This window comes from Excalfactoria chinensis, chromosome 3 (genome assembly GCF_039878825.1).
Source record: "Excalfactoria chinensis isolate bCotChi1 chromosome 3, bCotChi1.hap2, whole genome shotgun sequence".
NCBI classification, from domain to species: Eukaryota; Metazoa; Chordata; class Aves; order Galliformes; family Phasianidae; genus Excalfactoria; species Excalfactoria chinensis.
The window spans coordinates 90,366,670-90,391,682 of record NC_092827.1 but is presented as its reverse complement, the minus strand read 5'-3'; the positions used below and the strand labels follow the sequence as shown (position 1 = coordinate 90,391,682).

Here is a 25,013-nt window from a genome sequence, read left to right as displayed (position 1 = left end):
AGAGGGGAGGATCAGCTCCCTCCACCTCCCAGCTCCTCCGCACTGTGCAGCTCCCAGCTTTGGCATCAAAGCGCTTGTTCACTCTGTTTAGTCCCAGCGCCAGGTTGGCTGGGGAACCACATTAAATCCCAACCCTCACCAGTGAGATCCTATAGCAAGTAACACAGACCTACTCTGTGTATGGCATGAACTTCTTCGCAGGATATTAATTCTATTATCTAGTCTGGTCCAGCCTCCCAGCACAACACTGCAAAGCTCGTATTAATGTGTGTCTTATTCCTTAAGACAAGTCAAATGAGCTTTTCCTAAATGGCAGACACGGACAGACAGTGTTGTCCCAAGACTTTTCCTACCCAAAGAATACCATCAGATGTTATCTAGGTAAACAATATCAATTTTATTAGGATTTGGATTCCTGTCATTTCTGACATTTCCAGATGCGTTTTATAAGTAATATGCAAGAATTGATACGCTCTTAACTTCCTTGTAAAGTCAGCATTACCGCACTGTTTAAACAGTTACGTATTACTTCCTCGTCTTTTGTATGCCACTGTTTCTTTTTGGGTAACAAAGTTCGAACTCATCGCACGTGTGCCACCTTGCGCCGGATCGTAGTATGGGCAGTCGCTCCTCCGGTTGGTTGGCTTAAGGATTGCTCCGAAGTTTTCCATCAAAACTACTTATCTGCAAAAAATAAGTAAGGAAATAGATGAGTAAATCAGGTTTTCAGATGGATGCTTTCCACAAAACAAGCAAACAGAGGCGGAGTGCTTTCCAAAAGAAAGAGCGTGGAGTTAAATTCTTGGGTCTGAAAACCTAGCTGTTTAATTTATAGACCTTGAAATCTCCTGGGAGTGCTGCCATTCTCTGCTCATCTTCCATATGAGACTGTCTTTTCTTCTTCCAACACGGAGTTTCATTTTTCTCGTGCTTTAGTAGACCACCCTCCACCCACAAATTCAGACTCTTTTTCCTCCAAGAAAGTTGTGATTGCCATCAGTGCAACTCTGACATAACCCAGCCAGGAGAGCATCTAATCTCCAAGATGGGCTGCTTGGTGGTATAAGAACGGTCCCGATCTCCTTTCTTCCCTCCAACTGAGTTGCGTAGAAGGGAAACGAGTCTCTAAGATGTGCTTCTTTCATAGAATCATAACATTATCCAGATTGGAAAAGAGCTTCAGGATCACCAAGTCCAACCATCACTTAACCCACTGAGCTCCATCACCAAACAATGTTCTGAAGTGCCATATTCTCAAGTCTCTTAAACACCTCTAAGGATGGGCACTGCACCACTGTCCTGTGCAGCCCAGCCCAACGCCTGACCGCCTTCTCTATGAAGAAATTCTTCATGTCTAATCAATCTCCCACACCTTGCAAAGCGTGAGACCATTTTCTTGCATCCCATCACTTGTTACTCAAGAGAAGATGCCGACACCTCCTGCTGCACTCTCCACAAGCACTGATGCAGGTGTTACTAGCTCTGGGGAACTCCATATACTGTGATCTGCAAATGCCATTTCTCAATGGCAGCTCCCAAAGGTTCATAGTACCAATGCATAGGAATTTGTTCCCTGGAGCAGCCAAGTGCCCTGAGATGACCTCCTGCCCCAGCCATGATGTTTTAGCAGCCTTTGGCAGGAGAAGAAGGTCTGTAGTGATACCGAGGGACACAGCCAGTAAAGCCATGTAGTAATGGTTGGATGAAAGGAATGAGCACGGCCCTGCCAAAAATGATTTGTTGGTAATGGTCGATGGATACGAGACAGTAATGTGCCCTTGCAGCCTAGAAAGCCGGCTGTATCCTGGGCAACATTGGAAGCGTGGCCAGCAGGGTGAGGGAGGTGATCCTACCCCTCTGTTCTGTGCTTGAGACCTGACTTGGAGCACTGCGTCCGGGTGTGGAGTCCTCGGTACGGGAGAGATGTGGACCTGTTGGAGCACATCCAGAGGAGGGCCGCAGGAATGACCCGAGGTGTGGATCACCTCCGCTGTGAGGATGGGCTGAGAGAGCGGAGGCTGCTCAGCCTGGAGAAGGGAAGGCTCTGACCTGAGAGCGGCCTCTCGGTGCGTGAAGCGGGGCCGTAAGAACGAAAGGGGCAGAGGCTTTTTAGCAGGGCCTGTCGCAGCCGGACACGGCCGGGGACACGAAGGCTCAGCCCGGGGCTGCTCCGGCTCGGGGCCCGCATGACGCCGGGTGCCGGCCCGACGCTGCCGGCTGAGCGGGGCGGGCGCGGGGCGGGCCGGGCGGGGCGGGGGCGGCCGCGGGTGATGTCAGGGCTGATGCTGGCGGTGCGGCGCGCGGTGCATTGTGGGCGAATCCCGCCGCCCGCCGCGGCTCCGAGGGGGAGGATGCGCCCGGGGCCGGCCCGCCTCCGCCCCGCAGCCGCAGCGCCCGGCGCCGGCGGCACCGAGCCCGGAGAGCCGCACTGAGGACGCGAGGCATGCGCCGCCCGCGCCGGCCGCAGCGAGAAGCGGCGGGGCCAGGTGAGCGGGGCCGAGCCGCGACGGGTCGGGGCTCGGCGGCCTTGGCGGCCGTTGTGCGGGGAGCTGGGCGTCCCTCCGGCCGTGAGGGAGACGCGGGGTACGGGGCGCACCGGGCCGGGCCGCTCCGGGGCCGCGCGCGGCGCGTCGTGGGAACTGTAGGCCGTCCGTCCAGCCGGTACCGCCCGCTGAAGGGGAGTGGGCCGGAGAGGAGAACTCGGCTTCCCGGCCTGCCCCGGGCGGAGGGCGGGCCCAACGAGAAATGACGGCGGAGCGCAGCCAATGAGAAGGCGGGATAGGGTGGGGCGAACCATCTGCCGAGAGGGGCGGGGGAGGGGGGGGAGCAGCGTGCCGACAGCTGCAGTGCAGAGGCGGACGCGGCCATCTCTTCGGCGGGGGAGGCGGGGCGGCCCCAGGTGAGGGGCCGGGCCGGGCCGGGGGCGCGGGGTGGCGGCGGAAGAGGCTACGCGGGTCCGGAGCCCGGCGGCAGAGCCCGTCTCGGGCGAGCAGGTGCCCGCGCTTAGGGCGAGGCGCGGGAGGGGCCGCTGGGAAGGGGCAGGGCGGGAGGGAGGTGGCTGCGGCGCCCGGCGGGGCCACGGGCGTCGTGCGGGGCCACGGGCGTCGTGCGGGGCCGGGTGGGGGGCGGAGGGGGGCCGGGCCCTGAGCCGGCTGCGGGCTGCCACGGGGGAGCGCGGCTCGAAGCTGCGGTGCTGCACCTCAGCGACGGGCGGAACGCTGCACGAGCAGCCCCGTTGCGCCGGGTTTTATCGCCAGGGAGAGTTCTCGTTGTGTTATTTTGGGAGAACTCTGTGTTGCTCGGGTGGGTGCCGAGCGTTTCTCTTCTCAGAGAGCTTTCAGTGCTCGGGGCTTCTGCAGCCCTTCAGCACGGAGTCTCTGTGCCCTCGTTGCCTGCGGTCCCCAAGTTGGTGCCAGTGCCTGCCTGCGGCCCTTCCGCATCCCCTGCACGCTGAGAGCCGCCCGGCCGCCTGGCTCTGACCCACTGGCAGCTGCGTGGCAGCACCGTGACCTTGAGGCACATCGGGCTCTGTGAGCCGTGGCCCCCAGTGGGGCTGCTGCTGCTCTTGGGGTGTTGGTGGGAGCAGCTGAGTGCTGCTGGCAGCCCCAACCTGCCATGCGCCACCATTTCTTCTGCATACCTGAATTTCTCTTGGCTTGCAAGGAGGAGGTCATTCAAGTGGTAGAAGGAAAGGTTTCCTAGTTTTATTGCAGCTTGTCAGTTCCTTTACGCTTCTGGTGTTGTCAGTGGAAACGCTACCTTTAGCCACAAACTTCTCTGTAAATCACGAGGCAATTTTTTCCTTTGTCTGAGTGAGTTTAACCCCCTGTTGTGTGTGTGACAGGGCGAGCTCCCTGCTGCCTCGGCACTAGAGCTGGTGAGTGCTGTGCCCTTACAGGTGCCGTGACTAAAGAGCAGTGTGCATCAGTAGTGGTTCAGTAGGATGACCACATATTGCTCCTCTACCTTCTCTTGAGACTACTTCTCAGTGTACTAAGTGTAAATTAGGATTGCAAAATGAGTTAGGTTGGAAGGGACCTTAAGGATTGAGTTCCAACCCCTGTTATGTGTGAATTTTTTTCTTTGTGTGCATCAATCATCCAATTCATAACAAACATTTTCATGCTGTTGCACTTGAGATCAGAAACTTTGTAGATGTGATGTTCTTTGGGTATGTGATGTCCACTGCTGTAGCTTCTATGTTCTTTGTGCTTTTGCATGTTTTATAGTAATATTTCTTCAAAAGAGGGTTTTATCTCTGCTGAAGGCCAACACTGGAGTTACCATTTCCTTATAGATCAGTCTTTGTAAGAATTGATCTCAAGGATTTATTTTTTTTCTTGGAATAGTTAGCAAGAGTCAAATCAGATCCCTGTCAGTGTCATTGGCCTTGCAGAAAGGAGGAAGAAAATATATAGAAGCTGATGAGGGGGTCTGGAGCACAAGTCTTATGAAGAGCATCTGAGGGGAACTGGGATTGTCCAGTCTGGGGGAGGCTCAGGGGAGACCTTATTGCTCTATACAACTGCTTGACAGGAGGTTGTGGTGAGATGGGGTTCAAGCTCTTCTCTCATGTAACTGACGATAAGTGTTCAGATTGGATATTAGGAAACAAGAAAAATTCTCAGCAGGAGCGGTGAGTTATTGAAACAGGCTGCCTGGGTTGTGGTAGAGTCATCGTCCATGGGAGGTGTTTAAGAACCATGGAGCTTTGGTACTGAGGGATGTGTTTATTAGGCATGGGGGGAATGGGTTGACTGTTGGACTGGATGATCTTAGAGATCTTTTCCAACCTTAATGATTCTGTGTTTCTATTTTGACACCTCCTAGGGTTCTTGTTAATGAAGTGGTCCCCACCTTTGCCCACTTATTGGTTTCCTTCCCCTTCATCCCAACCCCAGTGTTAGGTTCTGAAGTGATGAAGCCAAGAGTAGCTCTACACCGTAACAGGCAAAATGAGCCCTCCTCTTATAGAAGCTGTTCGTACTTGATGTTTTCCAGAGCAAGAGTGATCAGACAGATCCTGAGAGAGCTGATTCCCTCTTTCCTCTCTAAGTGCTGTGATACCTTTTCGCCGTTCCTTGCCTTCTGTTACAGAAAGATTGCTATATTGCTTTATAGCCTGTTAGCCCAGTGCTCTCTGGTGAATCCTGCTGAGTTCACTTCTTCAGTTGTGACCTGTCAGTTCTCAGTGTTGATCTTGTTTAGTGTACAGGTTCCAGATAAACTCTACAGGAATTTCTCCCATTCCTGGGAAAGCCCTGGATTAAATTCACTTACCAGAGTTTCCTGATGACCTTCCAATACCATTGGCTCACTTTAAAAACAATGAACAGAGCAGAAGACAGAAAATAGGGTCTTGCAGAGCAAAATGTCTCTACGGAGTCCCTAAGGGCTTTGTAAACTGTTCCTTCGTTTTCAGCTGCTTGTTGGCTTTGTTGAGATCTCCTTCTTTGGACATCGAAAAGCATTACCTGACAGTTGCTGGTGTGATTGTGGAAGCTCACGTCAATGTTTAAGTTCTGCTTTTTTGCTGAAGAAGACAAAGGATGGGTACAAGTAGCGCTTCCCTCCCCTCCTTCCTCACCAAAAATTAAAACAAAACAAACTCAACAAAAAAAACAAGGAAGTTTGTATTTCTCACAGACATGCAGAAATCGCCTGAAATATCATTTTGAGACACTGTTCAATTAGAATAAATATTAAGGTTTTTGTCTCCCAAAGCAATTAAAGGCCAACTATGAGGCCTCCCTCCCTAATGCAGAAGAAGAATTGGGGGATCTGTTGGGCATCCACTGAGGCATTAGGAAGGAGAGGCGAGAAAGATGAAGATAATGTGGTTTATGCAGTTGTGTGTCTGAATTCTAGTTGTGGCTACCTCAGCTGTATGAACATCACTAGATACAAACTGAGAGTTGGCGATACTCCTCCATGTCCTGCAGGACTAGCTCTGGGCCTTTTCCATAATGGTGGCCACAAACAGCATATGATACTGTTGAGCTTTTTCATCAGACCCACAATTCCTATTGGTTTTCCTTGGTTCCACACTGTTTTCCATGAAGTCTTCATTACTCAGGAATTGTTTACATGGGAAAGGGTCCTTTTTGTAGTTTTGAGTAGGAAGATGTTGACAGTGTGATGGACTGAAGATGTAATCTGATGAGATGTGCTTGGAAAGCCTTTCCTTTTGGTGTCAAGACATGTCATCTTTAATTTGGTGAACGATATGAACGGAGCAGACTGCAGGATCACGGGATGACTCCAGCCATATAGGCACAGCGGAAAGTAGAATTAGTGTTTGTGGGCACAAGTCTCCTTTTCTCTGGAAAAATGGGGCAGCTTAGCCTGCAGGAAGAACTTTAGTGTCAGCCACGACAGATGGAAGTGAATTCTTTGCTATTCATGTGGTAGGATATGCTACAAGGCTCACCATCAGCCCAGAGGCTGCGCGCAGAAAGCTTTGATTTCATACCAGTCATATAAAGAGGCTGCAAACCAGATAAGGGAAAGCTGATCTATAGTGAAAAGATTTTGATTGTAGGATTATAAACCTGACTGGTCAGGCCAATATCCTGTATCACTCCAATTCTTTTTCTAACAGTGATCAAGAGATTATGCTTAAGGAAAGGCCAAGAGGACACATGATTCAGCCTTCTTTCTTTGTACCTAGTATGCTGGGGTGCTGGAGAATTCCATCCTTTTAGCAACTTCCTACAAGTTCTTCCTTGAATCCACACATTCTAGTTCTCCTGCTTATTTCTGAGACCTATTTCATCTGTTTCACCCCAAGAGATCCCACTTAAATATCACATACCACGGAAAGTGCTCTGACTTATTTTTTTTCCTTTACTCTGTTACACCATTCTTGCCAACTTCTTATTGGCACAATGCAGGATGGCTGCAGTGGGTTAGAGCACCCGGTGTCACTCTATGATTGTGCTCATGGCTGAACACCCAGGGAGGAGCTCTACACTGCAGCCAGTGGGCAGTGCCATTTTCCTGGAGGGGCTCCCTCAGCTCTCAGTCACTTGCAGTCCATCGACTTTCTGATCAGAGATTTTTTTGCCTTTTTATCCAGTCATCCTCACGAGAGTGTTTTCTGTTTTTCTTAGTTGTTGTAGTTTTAGTTTTCTATGAACTTGTCCAGTTCTTTCAGCTCAATGTGTGTGCATTGTAGCTGGCATCACAGAGCTGCTCTGTGCTTCACATTTCTTTCAAAAATGCCACTTGCTCGAGTTGCCTGCTACTTAGTGCACTGGAAACAGCAATGAGCAATGAATCAGTTCTCTTTTTACTTTCTCCGTGCTGAACTCGAGGTCTACAGATCTTAGTCTTACTGTACCTCAACTTCCTATTCTTCATGCGAATCTGTCTTCCAGTGCTTGTGCTGCTCTTGCATTTGGTGACTGGAGGTTACCATGCTGTCCTTTCACCTCACTAGCTCAACTATGTGCACAGGGCTGTCTGCAGCCTTTCTTTTCCTCTCTTGTGAATAGATGTTTCTGATGGCATACTGTCAGTGAGCAGGTTTCACCAGTAAGATCGTTGCTAGTCAACATAAAGGCTTATTGCCACAAGATGACTTTCTCTCTGTGGCACTACTGATAGTTAGAATGCAGTTAGAAAGTAGGAATGTATCTGAAATGCCTTCTTCCCTCACCACAAATCTGAACTTAATGCATTCTTTTTATGTATTCTTCTCACTCAAACATGTGGACTGTATTGCTCTCCCTTCATATAGGCATTAGCCCAGTGTTCTTTGATTGGATGCTCCATTAAATTGTGTGCTTTTCTTTAATTTCACGCAGAAGAGAAAGTTGCTTGTCATGACGTACCTCAGTCAGAGAACAGAGTTGCCTTTGTGGTGGTGTTACGTTAAGAGGTTCAGAGCTTTGTATTTTAATTATATCTCAAATTATTTTAACAGATGGTTTGGATTTCAAAGTGCGTAAGCGTAGGGATGATGCAAGAAAGTTATTAAAATTAAGTGGTTTCTTTAAATCACGCTTTCCTTGGAAAAAAATGTTGGCTTCAGGCAGATTTGCTTGGCTACTTCTAAGCAAAGGTGGCTGAACCCTGTGCTTTCACAGAAGGCTGAAGACTTTTGCTTTCAAGGCAATGAAAGAGAGCAGCTTGGTTGAAGCTGAAATGGATCTGAGATACCTTTCCTTCATTGTGCTGGGGGTTGCATTTGGCTAAACCTACAGTGAGCCACTTCAAGTAGCTCTAAGCTACTTACCTTCATTATTAGGGTGAATAATAGGTTTTTTTTCTGGTGATACGAGTCATTGAACTGGCCCATGATGAGCCAAAGTTCAAAGCTGATAGGGATGAAGGTACTGCTTCTCTTCATGGAAGGTAGTTTTTTAGACTGGCAAAGCAGGAACATGAGGTTGTGGATCCAGGATCAGCGTATTTGTAAATTATGGAGGAGGGACGGTAGGTAATGCAATACAACCACCACAGAGCTTTTGCTGATTCTCGGCTTCCTTCATTAACGTCTAAGCACCCAAAAACATGCTTTGTCTTTAGTAAAACATGCAGTAGCTAAAGCATGCTTTTTGCAAGGTGTCTGTCCAGCCTTGGTTTGAAAAGAGCAAGAGATCTGATATCTGCCACCTGCCATGTTCCAAGTGGTGGTGCTTTCCTTAAGAAAAAAAAAGCTCCCATGAACCAAAATAATAGTTTTCATTCATAAAACCTCAGCTTTTAGCAGAAGATGAACCAGGCAGAGGAAGCCCTTCGGTTTTGTAAATTTGCTTTGTAGGAACATGTTTCTGTGCCAAATTAATTTGCCTTTCAGTTGCCTTTTAGATAAGATGCACATATTTTAAGGAGTTCAGATTTCGAGCGACCAGGATGGCATCCTGCAGCCTTACTTCAGCTCCAGTGACCATTATGTGTGGGTGCTGACCTACTGGTGACTCTCACGTCTCTCTCCCCAGTTGCAGGCAAAACCAGAACTGCCTTTTATTTTCTGTTGTGCTCTGCAGGCACAGGAATATGCATTATTCCTAAATGTCTGAACCTGAACTTGGTTATGCTTGGAAGTATTTTATGTGAGATGCACTTTCTTTCTGCTTTTCTTGACACTTTCACCTCTGTGTCTAGAAAGAAAGTAGTTACTCATCAAGCAAAAGTGAGGCTGATGAGGCCTTGCACATTAAGCAGGAAGAAAAGCAAAAAGGAAAAGATGAAAAAAACAGGAGGAAAAGGGAGAAGGCTAAAACATTCAGAAGGAAGGTGGTTAAATGTTTTCTCCCTCCTATGACGACAGTATGAGGGAGTATGAGGAAGCGTTTGCGTTCTAGGCCTTGGGACTAGCCGGTTACTTAGGTCTCTGCAACCTATTCTTTGGAACTTTAATTATTTTTACATTAAAATAAGACTTACAACCCTGTGTGTTTTGTAATAAGAAATTCTCAGGATTCAGTTAGCTGGCAAAGCATTGGCAAATTGAGGATCAGAGTGTAAGTATGGATTATTGCAACAAATCTGCCCTGAGGAACAGATTTTGAAGTGTTGTTTTTCTTCTTTTTTTTTGAGAATGACATTCAAGACATTCTTCTGTCAAGCACGGTGATGTGGTGTAATGTTTAGAGGGATCTGTAGCAGAATGAGAAGACACATGCCCAAGTCATAGAGCTGTTAAACTTGACAGATAAGGAAACTTATGGTTTATGGATGAGAAATGATAATTTGCATGGGCTGGGAGTATGGAAGAGTGTGGTGACAGTTTGGACTAGATGGCATTGTTGGCACATGTGGAAATGTCTTACCTACGGGCAACCGGGACAAACTTGCAATAAAGAACTCTTCCATGAACTTGGTAAAACAGTTTCTCCTTGGAAAATGGATCTTGCAGCAATGCAGGAGTTTAACAGACCATACTTGCATCTACAAGAATTTTCATAAACCTTTCGAGGATGTTCAGGCACAGAGGGAAATCAGCATGGGCCACAGCTGCTACCGGCATTGGTGATATTGTTTCCTTCATTAATATTGTCTTTAGATCAGCTACACGGGAAACAAATTCCTCTGGAATTGTAGATTGTTCAGATAACAATGAAATTTGAGCTTCCAATGTAAAAATGAGTTTTACACCCCTGGGCACTTTTGTCTTTGAAGGGGGAAAAAAAAAGCTGCTCAGAGAACTGCTGAATGTGGTTGAGAATGTACTGGGATTTCCCAAGGGTAGAAGAAAAAGTGGGTCAGCCATGAGGACATCACCTTTGGGCAATTCACCAGCTGTCTGCAGACTAGAAAAACTGTAAGGCTGCACTTCAGATAACGTTGCTGTAGATTTGCTTAACACAGGAGGTAGAGGAAGGTTAAACATGCTCTACTGAGTGTGCTCCATCCAAGGATGTTGTCTGAAACGTGGTAGAAATAGTTGCAGGAGGGCTGCAGAGAGTTGGTTTGAGTGACTAACAGCTGGCATGATAAAATGTTTCCATCAGTCTCAGGAAATCTCTTCTGTATAATTACAAACAATCTCTGCTGTGATCAGCAGTGAGCTTGAAAAACAGGAAAAAATGTCCCACTTAGGCTCATTTAGTCTGATATGATGTAACAGTGCAGCAAGTGGCACTTGCCTCGCTCACTCTAATTTTTGTTAGATTTCAGAAGGCTCTTGGCAGCACAAAGTCTTAGTGTTGTGTCTGTAAATACGTGGGGTTGGTTTGGTGTTCTTTTTTCATAGGAAGGTAGAAGCATTTGGGTTAGATGTCTATATGATCATCTAGTCCAACCAGCAAACCATCATCACTGTGCCCACTAAGCCACATCCTTAAGTGCCACATCTACACATTTTTTTTTGTAGGATTACAAACACAAGGTGCAGAGCTAAAACAGGGCGTCCAAGGAGAGGTTCCTGACATGAACAGTGCCATGAGTGATGATCCTTGGGCTGGTGGCTTGTTCTCCAACACATCAGAATCCAGATATTATGGGCGGACACTCTCACAATCTGCAGCTCAAAATCGACCCTAAGCGTCACTATTTTTAGTTTATTTGGTGTCAGCAGTTCTTGTAAAGTTAGTGTTTCATCCAAAGGTTACATGCAACTTCAGTGGTATCCGTCAGTCTGACTTCTTCTATAGTAAATGTTTCTTTTTGCACAAATATGGGTGGTCCCAGCTAGGAAGATGCTGGATGCAGACCCTTCTTCATCCTCCATCTTCCAGATGTTGAGTCCATGTAGCAAGTACAGTGTTCTCTGCTCAGTCACTTATTGTTATGCTCTTTCATCTGAATCCTCTTGCCCCATCCCTGGAGGCATTCAAGGCCAGGCTGGATGTGGCTCTGGGCAGCTTGGTCTAGTGGTTGGCAGTTCTGCACAGAGCAGGGGAGTTGAAACTAGATGAGCATTGTGGTCCTTTTCAACCCAGGCCATACTGTGATTCTATGAATAGCTTTTTGAGGAGTTTATCAATATTTGCAGTGACTTCATTTAAGATATAGTTCAACTGAGTAAGATGAGTATTATTTTTGCTGGAATGCAAGTTTAAAATGGTTGGTCTCGAGCTGTAGGCCTTTTGGTCACTCTGTGTTAGGTTATATTTGGGACCATTAAGCAGCTTGTTCCCAGTTTGCTGTACAGCTGAGCCAGCTGCTCAAGGTGAAATGCTGTTCTCCAAGACTAGTGGCTCTAGGCAGAGACTGCTAGGCAGAGCTCTGAAGAGAGGCTTGGGGTGGTCTCATGTAGGATGGTTAGTAATAAGCTCCCCAAAAAAGCCCTCTGTAGGGAGGAAGCAGAGGAATTGCCTTAGAGAGACACTTCAGAGTACAAAACAGTAAATTAAACAGACTAATCCAGGAGTAGCAGCTGAGAACATACATAGTTGTGAAGAAAAGACCTTCAAGGTCATCATGTCCAACCACAGATCCACCCTCACCATGCCCTCTAACCATGTCCCTCGGTGCCACATCTCCACTGTTCTTGAACACTTCCAGGGACAGTGACCACCAGCCTCCACAGCCCATTGCAATCTCTGCGTGATTTCTCTGCATGCTGGGTTCATAGGGCTGTGTATCACAGTGAACAAAACCATTTGCCGTGATCAACTCACACCGCTGTGTGGTTGTTGGGAGTGATGGGTGCACACTCAGGGCCGGGCCGTTTGGTGGAGCAGGTGTGCAGCCGTGACTTGGATGTGCCTGATCTTGTGTGTCTGGGGGCTTTGCTTTCCATAAGGCATATGCTAATACTTGTAAGTCACTGTGCAGACCACGGTATCTTCTCTTGTCTGTGTGAACAGGTAGCAGTAAGAGTACTGTTAGAGGGCATCTGCTGTCACATTACACTCTATTTAGTGCAGCCTGGGGTTAGCAGTGAGTCTAGAGCTGCCTGTCTTGATTGCAGCATTTCAGATTGTTTTTCAGTCATATTTACATCACTCCTTTGTGGTCATAAAACAGAAGCTTTTCAAAGGTGAAAAATAGTCCCAGCATCTTGCAACCTTTCCTTTATATCTTTATGTATTTATTTTTACAGAAATGAAATGCTGTGAATAGCAAATCCAGAATTTCTCTCCTATGAGAGGAGCATGTCACAGAGCAGACAATAAGCCACAACTGCTGGGAGTTGAGCCTGCTCTCTGAGCAGGATTCAGTACAGCAGAGGCAGGCAATGAAGGAAGATGTGTCTGCAAGGAACAATTCAGAACTTTCGAGCTCCTGCTGTCAGACTTACACTAACATATGACTTGTTTCAAATTGCTGTTTCAAATTCAGCAGGAGGTATGATGCGTTCCAGGGCTGAAGGGCTGTTAGTTCACTGCAATGTATTTTGTTCTAACCAGTTCTCTTATGTTGTCGGATACATTTCTATCCTAATAATAGAATGCTGGTGCATAGTGCAGCTTTGTTACATACACAAAGATTTAAGGGTACATATCTTTGTTGTTTTAACACAAGGTGTTTTTATGATTGGTGTAGCATGCTGGAAACAGATGAAGTTTGTAGAACAGTGAGAGGGGATGAGTGCCTACTGCTAATCCTGCTGTTGACTGAGCCCAACTTCTGCTGCTCAGTTGCACTTGGAAGCTTCGCTGCTGTTCTTTCTTACTTCTAATCACTCCTGATCCTTTTATATTCTCATTCTCTGCTGCATCGGTTTCATTTTGCCCTACTGCTGGTAAACCTTTGTCTTTGTGGGATCTTTTAAACCAATATTCATGGTGGGAACAGTTAAGTTATGCTTAAGTTTTACTTAAAACATTTTTTTTTTCTTCCTTTCATTCACATATTGGAAAGAGAGACTGAGCTGACTTCCAGACTGCACTTTACTGGGGTTGCTGCTTTCGTTTTTCAGATTTCTGGCATTATCTTGCATAAAAAGCCTTAGTTCATATCAACTTCATAGGACGCCATTGGGATCTGAAGTTCTGGATGGGTGGCAATGCTTTGATGAGGGTTCTGGGCTACAGCAGACTAAATAATCTTCGCTTCTTCTAATTGTTTTAATTTGTAGACTTCCAATGGTGAGGATGTGTCCTGAAATAGAATGGCATGTTGTGATTCCTCAGCAGTGAGATAAAGACACTTAAGACTGTCCCAGGACCTTTAGTAAGATGGTGAGAGACAGACCTCCAGAGCTTTGTTCTGCTGTTTAATAACTACTCCGAGTCTGATGACTTTTCAACTTGGCTGTATTTTGAACGCTACTAACAAAGCATACCAAGACTGAAATGAACTAATATAGGAAAGATGTCATATAATTAGTAGAGCTTTCTTTGAGGAAGATAGCCAAGAAGATATTTGGGGTAGAGAATGAGAGCAGGGAAAGCATATAAAATATCTTACCAGAATGCTTACACCGCCTTCAGCAAACTGAACTGACGGCTTCTTAAACTAAAGGTGAAATGTTTCTCTGCAGCTCTTCAGTGGATTTTTAACTGTTATTTATTTTGATGAATTTGTCAAGTCACTTTGCAAATCTCTGCAAGCATCTGCAGTGAAGAGTTCTTCAGCTAGCAGCTTCCATGAAGTTCCTTTTGCTTACTGTGAGTTGATCTCCCAGTGAACACAGATGTGAACCAGGCAGATGTGTTTGACATAAGGCTCTGCTTGACTGATAGGTTACAACATCAGGTATCACACTGAAATAATTCTCATGCAGCCTTTCCTTCTAATTTTACTACTGTTGCCTGTCATAGTCATGCTTTTTTTTGTTGGTCTGGGTGTTCGTGTCAGTTCAGTAATTGCTGCTATATTACATCAGTTTTCTTGCAAGATGCATTAAAATTAAAGAGACCATTTAGCCACGTGTGCTGTTCACCAGAGCTGTCTAGATGCAAAACAGAAGGAACATATAGCAGAGCAGTGTGTCAGAATACTTAGTGAGGCCTGTTAAGGATGGATTTTATATATATATATATATATATATATATATATATACGCATTTTTTAAAGACCAAGACTAAATTTATAAAACACTACAGATTCTCCAGTATGGGCTGGAAGAGACAGCAGTATGCAAGAGCTGATTTCACACTTTTGGATGCTGAGATTGGCCAAGAGACAGGATTTAGTTCTGTTATTGTCACTGTTTCTTTCTCACACCTGCTTTCATTCTGTTTCATACTCTATTTCTAGGAAGCCAGTTTCACAGTGTCTTAGGCTTCCTCAGCACCCTTCCTTCTCTTCTTGGGATATGGATACAACTGTTTCCTGGAAAATAGTACATTTCCTACAGGGAGAATACAATCTGAAAGTTTTTGTCTTCCCAGTTATCATCTTCCAAGTTATGTGCCTTTGCATTCTGCAGTCTCTACATCTTAAATCTGAAAGTGACAAAGATGTTTCAGAATTCACATACTTACCACCAGAATCAGAAACATCCTTACTGGAGCTTAAGAGAGCTATAATCCTTCCATCTCTGCTCCAGGTCCCCTTGACACCGCTTATCATTTAACATGAGGTGGTGCTCTGTGCTGTGTATTGGGTAGTGCCCCCTGACCATCTTTTACCACCTCACTTCTGTGGCTACACCAGCAAATTCAGGCCTAGCAGGGACTCAAGGCTTGCAGTGGACTTAGATGCTGGTCAAACAATATTTACACTGTATTTGTTTTTTAGGTGGAATTAAAGTACTGTGTAACATATAAGCACTTACCTTTGCACAGAAAACATAAATTCTGCCCCCTTTTTGGCCCTTCCTCTGTGGTGCTTCTGGAGATCTTGATTAATGTGTGTTATATTTTTGTCATGGCTGTAGGCAGTGCTCCAATGTTACTCTGATAAACCCTCAGTCAATATGCCTAAGCTTATTTCTGCAGTGTTAATGCTGCCTCAGGATCAGATTTTTGTTATCGCCACTTTCTGCTGCTTCTGCCATCCAAAACAGTTAGAAATTTGTCTCAGGCTATAATTAAATTGTTGGGTTTTTTTTGTTTGGCTGCACCACTGTGGCTGTACCAGAGCATATCAATAAACTTTGTTATGTAATTCTTTCTTACCAAATGGCTGCTATTCACGGTAGTGCCCCAGGAGGATTTTATTCTGTTTCAAAGCCACTAAAGCTTTCTGGGTCTCCTTGAATGACAAACATACTGGGATTTTTTTTGTGCACTTGTAACATTGATCAAGAAAAACAGAATATTCAGTACCACAGCAAGCAGTTCTGTCTTCCTAGCTATGGATACTGTCTCTCTTCTAAATGATTCTTTCTCATTACTTTCCACCACTGCTTACTAGACATGCACACGTGGCATTGGTGCATACATCGTGCCCTATGCTTTTTAGGTATATTGCTTTTAACAAATGAAAGATAATATGTAACTCTGTAAAACTCCCAAACTCCTTTCTGCCTGTCTTCATTGCTACTACCAACCCTGTGTTGCGGTGCTCCAGCTCTGTACTGCCTACATGCCAGAGCTGCACTGTGCTGTGCTTGCCCTCATTAGTTGATGCTGAGAGACTTTCATGTACCCGAATCTCTGTACACCTACCTTAATGCACTTTTGTATTCTTGTAACGTTAAGGGTTTAGGACAGTCTATAATTAAATGTCTTTTATTTAAGTAATAACAAACAGCCAGCCCCAGGAGGGATTTTGGAGAGGTTCTCTTTCTTGTACAGCCTGCAGTGAGGTACTGTGCTCTCACCTCCCAGCACGTGCTGAGCTCATAGGGATCACAGGGTGGGTCAGTTCAGCTGTTCTGTCTAGCATGGAGGAGCTTAGGAATGGCATTAGAATTACTTATTAGGAGAAGAAAAAAATATTCTGCTGCTAAACACAGCGTGTATTTTTCTTTCACTGGAGAGTTTTCCAGTTTCTTACTGCCCTCAGTAGCTGGGGGCCAAAAGAGCTGCTGCCCCATACAGATACAGGACTCTATGGGAATTCAAAGCATTTCATAGCATCTTTTCTTCTGAAATTTCTTTACAATTCAGTTTTATACCTATTTCTCTTTTATCATGTTGATTGTACTCTCATCAGATGTTGGACTGCGTGAACACTCCACAAAAGCCCTCTTACTGCATTACATTCTGCTTCTTGGTTCTTCCACAGTTATATTCTATTTCTAGAACAGCGTCGTCTTGTGAGGTGCTGCGTATCCTTCCATGTTTGATCAACCTCTGTGTCTTGAACTTTGTGACATATTTCTGTCTGCCTCTTCCTTGTGCATACTGCGTGCTGGTCACTACCTGTCCTTCCTTCTTGGTCCTTTTATTGCAGGGGAATCTTCTCTTCTTGAGCCCATAATTTTCTGGGGACTTTCTTCTTTTTTTTGTGTGCCTGAAGAGGTGTGGTGGTCTTTTATTCTCATTTGGTATTTATGATGCTGAACCTATTTAACTCTGCAGTCAGAATGCTGCAGTAGCACTCATTTTTAGGAAGGAAAATGGAGAATATCTTTAGGGAAGGAAGGTAGAGTAGCAAAGAAAGCTTAATAAAAGGACCATGCAGTCTGGCCTACTTCTAAAGCAAGCAAAGAATCTTAGGGAAAAAGGCAAAATGCATTAGGAAGATCTTCTATTTGTCCTGTTTCAAATTAATTTTCTTCTAGGGCAGTGGAGCTAATGTGTATCTGGAAGTCACTTTTATAGAACAATTGTAATTTAAAAAGGAAACAATTAATTTAGGTGTAGGCTATCTGGAGATCCCTATAAAAGCACAGAAAGGAGGCATGAGGTTTAATGCAAACTCTATAGCAGTAAGATATTTTTCTGTATCTTTCTTTGTTAATTTTTAGCAGTGCATATGCTGTGAGGAGGACTAACTTATAGATGGCTGAAGCCCTTTCTAACCATCCCCATCTTCTTTGCTTGGCTGTTCATCACACTGTCTGTAATCCTGGCTCTCTAAAGGCCCTTCTACCCTATTCAGATGCTTTTAGGCTTATTGGATGCAATTCCTGGCAAACCCCTCTGATCTGTGTTGGATGTCATCCAATGAAAACCATAAAAACTGCCCATGTTGCAGCCGCTCTCTTAAAACAAGACCTTTTTGCCGGTTAACTGTAACAGCTCTTACAGCATTTGGCATTAGATTCTCCTTGACTTTTTGGCTGTTGTGCACAAGAGCACTGGACTCCTGCATGGTATAGCTGGTAATTGTCACCTTTTTAGTTTGTGCTACTGACCTGAAGCATGATTATGCCTGCCAAGTGCATGCATGGATTGAGCTCAGGTATCTGTGAGGTGAGTTAACCTTCTTAACTAAGAGTCTGGTTCTGATTTAGTTGTAAGCAAAAACCTGTGAAAATGTAGCATGTACTTCTTCCATAACCTGTACTAATTACTCTTACCCCCACCCCTTTTTTCCTCAGATAAATGGCTCATTTAAATTGGGAGCTACTAAAATACTCTCTGGCTGGCAAATGCAGTGCCTAGCAGCAGTCATCAAGGACGAACCAAACATGAGTGGAGGAGGGGAGCAGGTCGACATCCTTCCGGCCAATTATGTGGTCAAAGATCGCTGGAAAGTGGTGAGTAGCTCTGCCTTTGTGCTTCCTTCGCTGGGTCCAGAAGACCACCTCCTGCTATAGTAGTATAGAAACTTTCTTGGTTCATCCCGGGCTCCAGCGAGCAACTGTGGAATGGTATGGTTTAATGTGTTAGAAAGATACTGAAAGAAGATAGTCAGTATTGCTCTGGTGTTTATAATGTCTGGTATTTTTAGAAGACTAAAGCTGCCAGGGGTTTTTAGTTAGGATTGAACTGTTGCAGCTGTCTGAGTCATATTTTAATAAGAAATTTGGATTTCAAGTTATTCTGGCAAAGAATACTAGAAAAGTGCCTATAAATAAATTGCATTACAAAAAGATAATTCAGAAGCAAATGCTTGAGGTTATATTGTAATCTACTTCAAAAGTCAGAAGTTCCATAATTAGCTTGTTGGTAAACTTTGATGTTAATTTATTCTAGCACTTTTTAAATTACATTCTCACATATTAAGAGTTCTAGGTCTTTGTATCTGTCTTCTGTAGCATGCAAGCTGAACTGGGTACATTGAATCAGTAACCATTTCATCTAGTATGTGTGTCGTATGGCTGCAGATCTTAATATCTGTGGCATGACTTTGTCATTGAAACTCACCTTTTTGTGTTCCTTACTGCTGTCTTATCTGTGTTAGGAATGTTCTACTGGGTGATGAAGGAGGATGTACTTCCTCTTACATGTAAGGCTTTCTCTCTATTGCTAGAGTGAGGTCCCTGGGAGTGAATGAGGGGAAGTAGCATTATATTATCACCTCAGACAAAGAAAGGAGAATATAACGTTATACTAAATGTTAATTCAAATCATATCTGTTCCATTGTGTCCATTTCTGACTTGAATTACTGACAGTGTTTGAATCGTTGCACTTACAGCACAAAACTCCCTAGTTTGAACTGCAGGTGGTTTGTAGTAGTAGCACTAAGGAGTTTCTTTGTGCTGACCAGATGTGGCACAGCTGCCTTCTGGGCTTTGCAGTGAGTTGTGAATAGCAGAGGACTAAAGAAACTCTGAACTGGGCTTCAGTTGAAGATAGGTTATTTTCAACAGCCCACTGCAGATAAGGTATCCTTCTTTTGTTAGTGTTGTCTTGCAACACTTGCTTAAGAGCAACAAAGAGATACATGTTGCTCTTAAGGAGTTACATTTTGCGTTGTTCCTGTTACTCCTCCATTGCCTACCTCTCTTCATCGTAGTGTTTTGCTACTGGTTTCTCCACAGCATTCACATTCCTGTCTGGCTTATCCCCTAACAGCCTATTTATTTTTAAGCAATTCAAACTGCTCCTCAATCTCCGTGCTTCCTGAGAGCAGATGGAGAATCTCTATTTTCTCTGCAATTAGATATCAAAACAGAGACACCCCCCACCCTTTCCCAAAGCTTTCCGGTGCAAATGCAGGGAAGCCTTGCTGTGCTCTTGCAGCTTTTGGCTGGAGCACGTACGTTTGTTTTGGAATGCTGATGTATGTGCAGGCCAACTGACGTATAGGATTTGAAACTTGTTCTGTGCTCATTGACTTCTCAGGAAATGCTGTTTGCAGCCTTTAGCCAACCATCCCTGCACAAACTGAGATCTCCTCAGACCTTACAACTTGAACACATTGGTGCATGTTCTTTGCAAAGCTGGCATTAGGTACAGTTCTGATGCCAGCTGTTGCTTTGACTATATTGATGCAGATACTCTTGCCCTTTCCTCTGGACACAAGCTTGTTTGGGCTTGTGCCATTCCTACAGTTCATCAAACCTCGAGGTTCTATTTCATGGCTGGAAGGGCCAAAACTTCTCCTGCTAATCATTATAGTGTTTGTGTGTGTATGCATGTCTGTTTTGTTTGTTTTTCTTTCACAGTCCAGACTGAGTAACTTTGTTCATGGATGCTGCAGGACTCTTTAGAAGCCCCAGATATGTCCAGTTATGCTCATAGTGAAACATTTCAAATTGATTTTAAATTCATGTAGGCTCTAAGCGTGGGATTCAGTGGCTTCATTATTGCATGATTGTGTGAGCCTGGGGACAGATAGAAGCTCTACCAACTACTCTATCTCAGAAAATACAGAAACATGCAAGTGTACCACCAGCAACAACTAACTCCAAGTGGAGTAACTGCCTGTTGTATTTTGTGGTGTTAGCTCATAGTGTTCTTAAATACTGCAGTGAGATCATTACTCTGCTTGAAGTCTCTGAGAAATTGCGTTATTTGCTTAAAGGCAAAAATAGCACTGAGAAATTCTGATGCCCGGATCCATCCATGGTATTTTGCTTTGTGTTAACTCAGTTGTGTTGTGATCCCTCACTGCATGATCATTGCCGGTCCCCTCAAGAGTATATACCCATTAGATAGGTCTTTTGTGCCATCCCCTTGGTGGGCCAGCTGTTGGCATGTGACCAGTCAGAACCAGGAGCTTGTATGGGACTCAGGGTAGTATGACAGAAATATAGTTATACCTCTGTTGGCCCAAGGGACTGGGTACCATAGGAGCAATTTACAGATAAAAAGGGGGGTGCTTCTTAAGCGGGTGTTTCTGAATTTAATACATTGCATGCAACCTGGACAGGCAGAGCTTTGCTGTGAGTAGTGGGTCCTGCTCAAGCAGGTGTGTGGCATATTTATGTAGCACTGGGGTTGAAATGCCAGAAGGCTTTTTGTGTAATTTGTTCTCCCATTGCGACTACCTCTGCCTGGGCATCTGCTTGAACCTTGTACTTCTTAAAGCTGGCATACTTCCAGTATTGAGCCAAGTTCTTATTTTAGATTGGTTTAATGTATTCCTTGAATTCCTTTCCTCCTCTCTTCCTATATGCTTGGTGACAGATTTTGACAAATGAAGATGTTAGTTCTCTGCAGTTAACTTGGCTGTAGTTCATTTTCCTGTTGCTCCAAGTAAGTAAAACTTGGCTTTCTGACAATGATTTGTTGTTATTTTTGGAGAAAGGAATGGACAGGGAGTACTTGTGCCTTTCATCAGAACTTTTGGACTTGAAGAGGCAGTCTTTTGAGTCATCCTTCTTTACCTGCATATCTTTTAACTAGGTGAAATTTGAATGGTACTCAAACCATGCAACTCTTGCTGAGGCCCTACAGGATGACTTGATCCACGTGTGTTCTTTCTGATGTGTAGTGCTGCACTCAAGGATGGGAGCTAAAACATGGCTTGTACATGCTTCAAACTAGGTCTAGGTATTAAGTCTGAATGGATGCATCTCTTCATCAGAATTTGACTAGCTGAATTCTTGAATGACTTCTCAGTTTGTGCGTGATTTATCTGAGTTAGTTATCCTTTGAGATCAGTGCAGCTCCAAGGTTAGTAGACTCTAAGAGTTTGGTGAATGTCAATCTATTATTTCTCACTTCTCATTAAATCAGATGAAGCCTGCTTGACATTTCTGGATGAGCTGACCTGTTGAGGTGGGCTGTAATTGTTGCAGACCTGACCACAGAAGTATTCCTAAGAGGTAGTTGCAGTAGTTACTATTTGCCCTTGGCAGTATTTGAAGCCTGTGGATGACAGCCTTGTCCCTGTCTGAGTTCACTGTCCTTAAATTTGGTCCTTCGCTCTGTCTTATGAGCTCATGTTCTGCTTCCTGACCTTGCCACTGACTGAACATCTCCTTTCCTGGGAAGATCTTATCTGTATATAATATCCTTGGAAGGCAGACTTTGATTAGAACAGTGATGTTTTATTTGCTTGCTAAATAAAAGATGAAATTAGTAATTAAAGGCTATTTTTGGTTGCTGGGAGGCAGGGGGAGGGGGCGGAGGTTGGAGGATTGCCTTGTTTTTCTGACCTGTCTCTCTGTGAAACAGTGCAATTTTCCATTTTCCCAGTGGACCTGTGCTTTTTTCCTGCCAGAGTACTGTTTTCTGCTTAGTGGGAGGGCTTTCTTTTCTTTTTTTCCCCCCCTAGGTTCTGAAGGATTTTGTTGCAAAGTCTGTTCTGGATAAATCCAAAATGTTAAGGATATTTAAAGGAGACTTCAAAGGGAATAGTCTGTGTTTTTTATAACTGCTGATATGTCCAGAGGGGCTTTAGATATTGGCATCCTGCACTGGAGCATAGCAGTTTTGTATTGGTAGTCCTAAGAGAAAGCCCAGTCTAGGGAATTCCTGGAACCCTCACATCACAGCTTGCTACACCAAGCAGTCCTCAGAATCACACAGAATCACAGAATGGCCCGGGTTGGAAGGGACCTCAAGGATCATGATTTTCTAACCCCATTGCCAGGCAGAGCAACCAACCTCCCCATTTACCTGACCATGCTGCCTAGAGCCTCATCCAACCTGGCCTTGAACACCTCCAGGGACAGGGCATTCACAGCCTCTCTGGGCAGCCTGTTCCAACACCTCACCACTCTCATAGTAAAGAACTTCTACCTGACATCCAACCTAAATCTTCCCTCCTTCAACTTAAAACCATTTCCCCTTGTCCTGCTGTTATCCACCCTTTCAAAGAGTTTATTTCCCTCCTGTTTATAGGCTCCCCTCAGGTACTAAAAGGCTGCAATGAGGTCACCCCGCAGCCTTCTTTTATCCAGGCTGAACAAGCCCGGCTCTCTCAGCCTGTCTTTGCAGGGGAGGTGCTTCAGCCCTCTGATCATCTTCGTGGCCCTTCTCTGGACCCTCTCCAACAGCTCTCTGTCTTTCTTGTACTGAGAGCTCCATACCTGGACACAGTACTCCAGATGGGGCCCCACAAGAGCAGAGTAGAGAGGGACAATCACCTCCCTGTCCCTGCTGGCCACCCCTCTCTTGATGGAGCCCACGATACCATTTGCTTCCCGAGCTGCGAGAGCACACTGCTGGCTCATGTCAAGTTTCTCATCCATCAGGACCCCCAGGTCCTTCATTGCGAGCCTGAGTCCAGTAAAATGCAGTCTGGTAGAATGGCTTTTTGGTAACAGCTTACTCCAAGGGCTTGGTGTGTCATGAAGGCTAGAAAATGGAAGAAGTGCTGCAATGAACTATATGGTGGTCTGGCCACTGGTGGCATACTGAAAGGACTGTAAGCATGTCTGAAATGCAGCTGACTTAGCTTTAGCTGTCTGTGTGAGAGTCAAAATAGATACCTGCATTGGATCAGATGAGTTGTTCACTCAGCTCCTCAGATGTGGACACCTGGCTTCCATACAGGCTCTTGCATTTAGGTAGAAAGAATCCTGATACTGACCTCAGCCTAAAGAGTAGATGGTCTGATGGAAGGTAGGAAAAGATGAGATGAGACTATTCCCTGGGAAGTAAGGCATGGGCTGGGTGATTCATGGTAACCTGTTACATCATTTGCATTAGGTGTTCCCTTCTCTTTCTTGAGTTTGAATTTAACAGTTTCCCTATTCATTTTCTTGAATGGTATAAGCCCATCTCTCATTTGTGTCCAGCAGAAAGCTTTGTAGAATTCACCTTAAGACAGTGAATTCCCATAGAGCATCCAAGCAACAAGAAGATGCTGGTGTGGAAGCTCCTGATCTCAGCTAAGGCCTTCAGTTGCAATATAACATCTTGCTCACTAACAAAAGAGAAAAGGAAATGGCTTCTGATTGCCTATGGATGTTGCTGAAAGACCAAGGAGGTTGGCAGTACTGGTAATGATGAACAGGACCATCTGGTGTGCTGGGAAAAGTATGCTAGAGAATAATTTCCATAAAAGAGTGACTAGAATGTGTGTTTAAAATCGATTTTCTGATTCAGAAGAAACTCTGTCTTGCTCTCATTGCCATTTTGTATTTGTTGCTGTGTAGGCTTACGTGCATCCTCTAATTCAGTTGTTTTCCCAGGTGAGCAATCTTAATACCTGAACCTTTCTTCCTCAGGCTGCTTTTCTGATACACACTTTCTTTTGTTTCTTCTGAGGTAGCAGTCCTAGGCTTTCTAGTCTGACCATCCTTCGTTTTCCAGGCTTGTGCTTATTCTCTTAAACCTGAAGTGAACCACTTCTACCTCTTTGAGAGTCTCTAACAGCAAAGTGCTCAGTACTGTGCATTGTACACAAGTCCTTCCTATAGATCCTAACAGTGTTGCTATCCTAACTGTATTACTGTGCATTTCCATTCACACTGTAGTAGCTTTGCATTTTGACAACTCAGTTGGACATGAGAACTGTCCATGTTGAGGCCAGCGAATGAAAAAGGATCTCTGTGTATTGGCTCAGGAATATTTCTTCTAAAATCAATTTATTGAATTTGCAACCTGGTAAGACTTTTGGGTAGCCTGTGTCTCCTCTTCAATCCTGCTGTATTATATTTATTACTGATGACTCTTGTTTATGATGATGTACATTTTCCCACTGAGACTTCTCCCATCTTCCTTCAAAGTCCTCCTAGGTTCCAAGTAAACTTTTTGCCATCTTCAGCCTTTGCTACCCCTTTCCTCAACTTCTTTGTCATTAATATGCCAGGAAACATAAGATCCCCTGTACTGAACATTGAGATACTAGCTGACATGTTACAGTGCTGAATGTAGCATTGTTTTGATTGATGGATTTTTAATAGCCAGCTCACTTAGTATGAATTTCCAAGTAGAAGTAGAGCTGCACTATAATAATTTATAAATATGTGCTGACCTATTTATTGGGATGTTTACTGTTTGAATATGCCAGTGTAGCTCAGTAGAATGTTGTGAGGAAAAATAAAAAGGGAAAACAGAAGAAGAATGGTTCTGGATAGCAACTCTCAAAAGGTTATCCAGAAATAACTTCAGAGACAGTACTCAGGGTGTTAATCCTGAAAGCACTATGATCTCTTGTTCCAGCTACCATGCAGAAGTGTTTCTCTTGACCTGGGGGCTAGGAAAGCAAATGGTTTTGGTCACCTTAAGAAGAAAAAACCTGCCCTTGAGAGGTTGGAGCTTTTGTTTATCAAACTGGACAGATGCACAGGACAGGCTCTGTGGTGCAGAAAACATCCAAACATAATTTAAACTTCATCAAACACTGTGTAAGATACATGTTTGAGTGTCTGGCTGATTTAAGCTGCTTTTTCTCTTCAAATGTTACTGCTGCCTTTGGAAATGAGCAGTCCTCAGGGCTTCCAGAGCAGCTGCGAACAGAGGGCATGCGGAATGCTGAAGGGCTGCAGTTAG

At 44.7% G+C, this 25,013-nt stretch overlaps 1 protein-coding gene across 2 annotated transcripts in view; it reads left to right on the top strand.

The window, feature by feature from the left end:
* The first annotated feature begins 2,335 nt into the window (after window positions 1-2,335).
* TTBK1 (tau tubulin kinase 1) overlaps window positions 2,336-25,013 on the top strand; it is a 95,928-nt gene continuing 73,250 nt past the window's right edge. The window contains exons 1-2 of one of the 2 annotated variants that reach the window (XM_072333849.1): window positions 2,336-2,486; window positions 17,776-17,934. In XM_072333849.1, coding sequence (XP_072189950.1) covers window positions 17,827-17,934 — 108 coding nt within the window. In that variant the 5' untranslated portion in view covers window positions 2,336-2,486; window positions 17,776-17,826. Of the gene's footprint in view, window positions 2,487-2,826; window positions 2,900-17,775; window positions 17,935-25,013 lie in introns of those variants that run through there. The other variant, XM_072333850.1, reaches the window with a different exon arrangement.